The sequence below is a fragment of the Solanum tuberosum genome, unplaced genomic scaffold (assembly GCF_000226075.1).
Source record: "Solanum tuberosum cultivar DM 1-3 516 R44 unplaced genomic scaffold, SolTub_3.0 scf00750, whole genome shotgun sequence".
In the NCBI taxonomy this organism is placed as follows: Eukaryota; Viridiplantae; Streptophyta; class Magnoliopsida; order Solanales; family Solanaceae; genus Solanum; species Solanum tuberosum.
In genome coordinates this window covers 10,226-18,184 of record NW_006239666.1, presented here as the reverse complement: position 1 = coordinate 18,184, position 7,959 = coordinate 10,226, and the positions used below count along the sequence as shown (strand labels likewise).

Here is a 7,959-nt window from a genome sequence, read left to right as displayed (position 1 = left end):
AATCCACGATGATCTTGACGGAACTTGTTGATATCCTCGATTTCCTCTTCTTCTTCTCCTCTTCTTCTCTTCTCCTTCTCCTCTTCTTCACTCTCAAGCCCTAGTTCTTACTCTTTCAAAATGGAACAAAATGATCCAAGCATCATCCTAACACAACAATACATCCTCAAAAGAAATAGTTAGGGAAAAGACCAAAATGCCCTTAATGATTCCCGGACGGATTTCTTGTCAACTGCCCAACTTTCAAGGGCCATAACTCGCTCATACGAACTCGGATTTGAGCAAACTCGGTGGAGTTGGAAAGATCGTTCCATGAAATTTACAACCATAACCAGAACTACTTCTAACTCATCCTGAGCTGGAAGTTATGACTGTTCAAAGTTGGCCAAAAATCACTAATTTCCATACTTAGCCAAATTTTCCAATTTTTCAAATCCTTTCCAAAAACTGAAAATTTTCGAATTCTAAGCCTCTTCTTAGCTATTTCAAATTGCCGGATGTTACAAAAGGTATGACAAATAAGAGGACCAAAAGTCAATCTCTAACACTTCTATGTCAATACATCAGTTTGATTTTAACTCATAAACATGAATATAAGAAACATTGATAATTTATAAAACTTAAAACTCATAAAATATTATATAAACAAGAATAATATATTTTTATGAACACTTTCACAGAAAATAACAAAGCTGAAAAGTGAACTTACTAGTTAAACTCTCTCCTCTACTGCCTCCCCTAATGGAGAGAGTTGTACATATTCTTGATTTATGAATTCATTTATATAAGTTGATCATTGAGCATAATTTAATGGAATAGATAAGATCATTCATTATCAATTAAGTTAGGTGACTAAAGAAAATCAAAAGTTCTATTGTTGGAGATGAAAAGACTTAAACTATGATACAATGTTCTTTCCAACTTCCAAAACTATATATACGTATAGCCATTGTTATGAGATTTGTACATTGCAAGTATAAAAAACCTAAGAAAAAGAATGAACAAAAATTACACAAGAAAATGTTTTGTTGAGAAAACATTGTATTCTAAATTACTACATATTAAGATAATATGCTATAATAAGTATTGATAGATGAACACATATAACAGGTGGAAGCTTCAATCAAACTAATAAATGTTGGAATGTGAAAAGGTTGTATTCTAATTAATATTGAGGAAATTTGCTACTATACTAATTACTGGCAGATGAACCATCTTTTACTTATTCGGTTCAATGCAAATGATTATTAATAAATTTTATATTTTAAAATTATAGTTGCTGGACTTTTAATGTTATCTTTATATAATTAAAATATTAAGTATTATTTATTAAGATATTTGATTAAATTTATATTTAGTGTAAGGATAAAATGATAATTTAACTTTTCATTTTGAAGCTTCCCACTTATAATAATATATGATGATGATGAAGAGTAATAAAAGACTTCTGTATATAAATAACAGTGACACTAAAGAGATAAGTTAAAAGGTATATCATACCCATTTTCTTTTCTTTTTTGGGCTTAAAAAGTATTTTGCCTTAACAATCAGCTCTTCTTTTCTGCCTATATCTTTGATGTCTCAGGTTAGTCTTTCTTTTATGCTTTTTGTGTGTTTTCTTGTAAATTGTTACGAATTTTTTCTTCAATTTGTGGGCAATTTCTCAGGTAGGGCAACGAATTTATATCTCATTCGTTTAATACTGAAAAAGGGTACAATTCCATGTCATTAATTAGGAAGATGATAACAAGTTTCCTATATAGGTCTGGAATAATGAAAAAAGGTGAAGTCTTTACAACAAAATGATAATCTAACCCTTCAGATGTTATTTATTTTCTTAACTACAACAACTTTGTCAATTGTTATGACTGAGTCTCAAATCCATTATTTTAACTTCAATTTGTTTTTCTTTGTCTCTCAACTTTTCCTTTTTGACCAAATCAGGTCTACTCCCCTGTTTAGCCTTTTAATTTCTCACAAATAATGAAAAAGGTACAATTTTGTGAATAGTGAAATCTTTAATATTAAGCTGAGAATTTGCTTGGTCTTTTCTTTCTTGTTGACCAGGTTGTTTTAATTTTATATAGTAACAGATGAATGGAAGTTTCCCCATACACCAAATTATGCATTCACAACAAATATATTTTCTCAACATATACCCAAAGCTGAGAATTCCTCTGTTAGTCTTTACTCTTTACCAATATTCTTCAACAATGTCTCAGGCTTCTTCTTCCAATATTTGCAAGTACGATGTCTTTTTGAGTTTAGAGGTGAAGATACACGTAGAAACTTTGTGAGTCATCTGTATAATGCTCTGGATCTAAGAGGAATCCACACTTTTAAAGATGATAAGCGACTAGAAACAGGAATATCAATTTCTGATGAATTTTTGAAAGCCATAGAAGAGGCCAGATTCGCTGTCGTAATATTTTCAAAAAGCTATGCATCCTTAAGATGGTGCTTAGAGGAGCTTGCACATATCATAAAATGCAAGAATGAGCTCAGGAGAGTAATAGGATCTTAGTTTAGTTAAGGTGTGTCTCTGGAATTTCGATCATAGTTTAGGGGGTAATATAATATGAGGTCTGAAGAGTATAGAGTGTATGCAGGCCTTACCCTTATCTCATAGAGGAAGATAGGTTGTTTCCGAAATACAATAAATAACATATGACAAGAACCACAAGGGTACAACTAGTACTACAACATGCATTAATAAGCATACACCTTAGCAAGGCAAGACAAGCCTATATCCCTAATAATTTATTATTCACTTCTTCCTCTCTAGAGTCATGTCCTCAGTAATATAAAGTTGCATCTCTCCCAATACTTTTTCGATCTACCCATTCTTCACTACATACACCCTTATAACCAGGCTCTTGTACATCCACTACACATGCCCAAATCATCTCAGTTTTCCTTCCCTCATCTTGACGGCCATTGAGGTCACTCCCACTTTCTCCCAAATGCAAAAAAATAAATAAACAATTTTTATAAGAAAATTTTCTTTATTTCCATTCACTCTATTTTCTTTTTTATTTCTTATATTTTACACTAATAATAAAAGAAAAAAATAAAAATAAGAAACTCAAATAATGATAAGTAAATAGATTATAAGAGAGATATTTAAAACTCAAATTAAGCATTAAAGAAGTCAAAAAAAATTATACGTAAGAAAGATCAAATATATTCTTAACTTTGCTAAAATAATTATATATATCCTACACGAATCTTTAAAAAATAAAAAATAAAAAATAAAATTTAAAAATTAATATTTTCATTGGCATTAGTGGAAAATGGTATATGTGAGCTTCTTTTTTTTTTAATGATGAAGAGTAAAAGATATATGTCAGTCAATTTTTACAAGGTATATGTCATACAATTTTTAAAAGGCATATATCATACCCATTTTGTCTTTTTTGGGCTTAAAAAGTATTTTGCTTTTAGACCATCTCCAACCCAATATCAAATTTTATATCAAATCCTAAATTTGGTGTAAGATTTGGTGTTTTGAGCTCCAACCCACACCAATTTTTACACCAAATTTGGTGTGTGAATAGTGTTGCACCGAATTTGATGCAACACTATTCATCACACCATTTCACTTTTTGAATAGTTTAATATTATTTCATTATACAAACTTTTAATTAAAGATTATATAAATTGTATGTTTAATTAATCTCTTGTATATTTAATTATTTTTTATGTAATATTTTTATAATATTAATTTTGGATATAAAATTTAGCTTTTTTATAAATTAATTTTTTTATATATGACTTTTTAAAAAAATTAAATTTATGTTAATTCTACTATAAATTATAATTGGATATAAATACAATTAACCTTCACAAAAATTAAAAATGCAAACATTGCTCTTTTTGAACTACGTAATGCATTAATAGAGCATTTATGAGAGTACCGTAGTGATCTTGAAAATTGAATATTTATGTAGAATTTAAAATAATTTTTTCAATTATGTAACGTTTATTTAATTGTATTTCATTAATGATTTCACTTTTATTTGTATTATTCATTATTATGTATAATGTATAATATTTGCTAGCAATTTATATTATTTAAAAAAATTAATGGTACAAAATAATTTTATATTAAACGATTATAAAAGGAAATAATATGAATTATATATGGTGAATGTTTTAGAAAGAATTTGTTTTATGAAATAAGAAATATAAATGAAATAAGAGAGAAAAATATTCCTTTTTGGTGTAAAATTTGGTGCAGTGGGTTGGAGTTTATTACACCAAAAATAGTGCTGACACCAAATTTGGTGTTTGGGTTGGAGATGCCCTTAGCACTTAACAATCGGCTCTTATATACCTCAATATTTAGAGGGTAATTCTCTTCTTTTCTGCTTACATTTTTGATGAGGTTGTTAGTCTTTCTTTTCTGCTTTTTGTGTGTGTTTTTTTTCTAAATTTTACGATTTTTTTCTTCAATTTCTGGGCAATTTCTCAGGTAGGGCGACGAATTTATATCAATTTACAGAAAAGGTATCAATTTGGTGCTCATTTGTTTAATTTGTCAGTGCAATACTGAAAAAGGCTACAATTATATGTCATGAATTAGGAAGATGATAACAAGTTTCCTACAGAGGCTTGGAATAATGAAAAAAGGTAAAGTCTAGTCTTTACAATAAAATCAGTAAAATATAATAACTTTAGTTTTTTCTTTGCCTCATGTCTTCTTGTCTGTTTCAATTCTCTTTAATTTCCCACAATAATGAAAAAGGTACAATTTTATGAGTTCTTTAATATAAAGACTAGAAATAGTGAAGTCTTTGTCTTTTCTTTCTTTTTTATCAGGTTGGTCTACTCCCCCTTTTTCACTCTTTTTGACCAAATTATGCATTCACATTGCTGAGAAATAATTTTGCCAATTGGGCTTCAAATATTGCTCTTTATTAAGCAGCACAACATTGAACAATATTATTTTCTCACCATATACCTAAAGCTGAGAACTTGCCTGTTAGTCTTTAGCAAATTCTTCAACAATGTCTCATGCTTCTTCTTCCAAAGTTTGCAAGTACGATATCTTTTTTGAGTTTTAGAGGTGAAGATACGCGTAGAACCTTTGTGAGTCATCTCTATAAGGCTCTGGAACTAAGAGGAATCCACACTTTTAAAGATGATGAACGGTTGGAAGCAGGAAAATCAATTTCTGCTGAACTTTTAAAAGCCATAGAAGAGGCCAGATTCCAGTCTTCTATGATGTGAGTCCATCAGATGTGCGCCATCAAAATCCCCCTTTCGCTGATTCATTTTCCCAACACGAGGTAAAATACAAAGATGATATGGAGAATGTTCAAAGATGGAGGGATGCATTTGTGGAGGCAGGGAAAATATCAGGCTATCATTTACTTAATTTCACGTAAGCTTTCTTCTTCTTCTTTTTTCCGGTTTCTCTTTATCAAGAGGAAAAAGGACCAAACTTTTTAGCTACAATACCACACAATCATCATCTATACATTTACCCAAAAGGGAACAAATATCCTAGGAAAACAGCGACGTATATGATTGTTTGATGATATTATTAGATTTTGAAATGTTATAATTCATAATAGTTGATTTAAACTACCTTTGTGACAAGTCTTTGCTTTTCTATTTATATACTCTGAGATTATTCTCCACTATAATGTAGGGATGAGGCTGAGTGCGTCAAGAAACTAGTTGATGACATATTTCCTAAGTCACTTCAAATTATTTCACCTTTCCCGGAAAGCTTAGTGGGTATGAAATCTCAGGTTGAGAAAGTAACCTCATTATTAGATATGGAATCAAACGATGTTCGCTCTATTGGTATTTGGGGTATGGGCGGCATCGGCAAGACAGAAATTGCAAATGTTCTACATCAAAGATACCGCCATCAATTTGAAGCTGATTGTTTTCTCGGTGATGTTGGAAATCTTCATCAGAAAAATGGACTAACATGGCTACAACAAGTCGTCATTTGCAAGCTCTTGGGTGAAAAATTGACTCTAACTAGTGAGCATGAAGGGATGAATATTTAAAGAATATGCTTCGTTGGAAGAAAGTTCTGTTCACCATCGATGACGTAAACCATCAAGAACAGTTGGAATTTTTGGTTGGAGAGCCAGAGTGGTTGGTAGGGGTAGCAGAATTATTTTAACAGCAAGAGACAAGCACCTGTTAATCAGTCACGTCGGGGATAATGTGTAGGAAGTCCAACTATTATCTGAGAATGAAGCACTTGAATTGTTCAGTAGGCTTGCTTTTAGAGAAAAATCACCAAAAGAAGGATTTTTGGAACTTTCAAGGCAAGTGGTGAAGTATGCTGGTAGACTCCCTTTAGCCCTTAAAGTTTTGGGTTCTTCATTTTACCGACGAGATAAAAAGCACTGGAGACACATAATTGATCGGCTGAAGAGAATCCCTCTCAAGGATATTCTAGAAAAGCTTAGGCTTAGTTTTGATGGTCTGGATAAAGATGAGAAGGAATTATTTCTGGATATTGCATTTCTAGAGAATGCAGACTTGAGTAGATATGATATTCATCTTTATGTGAAATCAGTACTGAGAGACCTGAGTCGTGGTTTTCTAGTAGATTGCCTTGTCGAAAAATCTCTGTTATCCATCTACCTGAAAACTATTTTTGTGATGCATAATATGATAAGAGAAATGGGAGAAAATGTCATACGGGAAGAGTATGCTAACAGCAGAATATGGCTTCCCGAGGAAGTTTGTGACCTTTTTACAAGAAAGTTGGTAAGCAATATTCAACGTAATTAATAATTTCGTAAGCTCATAGTTAATTTTATTTGTTAGCCATTAAATATATGTTTCATTCTTTACAGATAATAGAAAAGGTGGAAAGCCTACGTATCCCAAAAGATTACTATTTTGAAGATGATCTTGTCGATTATAGCAATATTTTCAAGAGGATGCAAAGCTTAAAACACTCATAGTTGGTGATGGAGCTTTTAGCACAAACTGCACTATCACTTATCTTCCTTCCAGCCTGCGGTTCATTGATTGGAGAGGGTATCCTTCAATTTCATTGCCAGAGAGCTTTGAACCATCACAGCTTGCTATGCTTTGGTTACGTAAAAGTAGGCTTGTTGAACTTTGGCCAATATCAAAGGTAACACTCTCTTACAAATATTAGACATCAACTGGAGTTGTTGCAAAGTTCTTGTACAGAATAATGGAATAATAATTCTGAACAAATAGTTGTAATTATAGAACATCATGTATATAATGAGGTTGAACTTTGATAGGTCAATGCATGTAAATTAATCCATCCATGATTTAAATGCTACTTTAAATAAATGTTCTGATATACACAATTTACACCTAATTTTTTTTTATTTTTGGTTATCAGTCACTTGAAAGTTAAAATTTTGTTCTTACAAGTACAAACTTCATCACAAAATTAAATATATAATCTCTCCCTCTCTCTTTTCATCACCTTTCTTTTCCCAATTAAATCTTCAACATATTTAGGTGGAACCTAACTTTGTTGACATTCACGATATAAATGAAGTACTTCATCACAGTCATAATGTAAAATATTGTTGAATCTTTGGATTTATAATTGTATAGTAATTTACTTCTTGCAATTATATCTACCTAATAAAGAACTTGCAAGCGCACCCAAGGGTGTGTACTAGGTGTCAAAGAAGTGGATTGAGCGCTATGAAATCTCAGGTTCAAATCCCTGTATTAATGGAGTGTATTACTAATACTATGGATTTCTAGGTATTAGTAATGCAATTGAATTCAATACATTTATTAGCATGGTTAAAGACTCAATTACCCCTCAAAAGCATTTTTACATCTTTTACACCATAATTGTGGAGGATATTTTTATAAATAAATATTTTTATACAATGCATACTATTTTTAAGGCATAATACATATATTGGACCTTAAACTTGGCTTCAAATTTTAACTTTAACCTCCAACTTTCATAGTGCACAAACA

General features: G+C 31.0%; 2 protein-coding genes across 2 annotated transcripts in view; both read left to right on the top strand.

Annotated features, from left to right (window-relative positions):
* LOC102597211 (TMV resistance protein N-like) overlaps positions 1-6,130 on the top strand; it is a 16,859-nt gene extending 10,729 nt beyond the window's left edge. Inside the window, exons 2-3 of the mRNA XM_015305364.1 lie at positions 5,257-5,386; positions 5,657-6,130. Of these exons, the coding sequence (XP_015160850.1) occupies positions 5,310-5,386; positions 5,657-6,026 (447 nt within the window). The 5' untranslated portion in view covers positions 5,257-5,309 and the 3' untranslated portion in view covers positions 6,027-6,130. The remainder of the gene's footprint in view (positions 1-5,256; positions 5,387-5,656) is intronic.
* The window catches only part of LOC102596889 (TMV resistance protein N-like), a 4,788-nt gene continuing 2,860 nt past the window's right edge, over positions 6,032-7,959 (top strand). Inside the window, exons 1-2 of the mRNA XM_015305359.1 lie at positions 6,032-6,121; positions 6,196-6,741. Coding sequence (XP_015160845.1) covers positions 6,032-6,121; positions 6,196-6,741 — 636 coding nt within the window. The remainder of the gene's footprint in view (positions 6,122-6,195; positions 6,742-7,959) is intronic.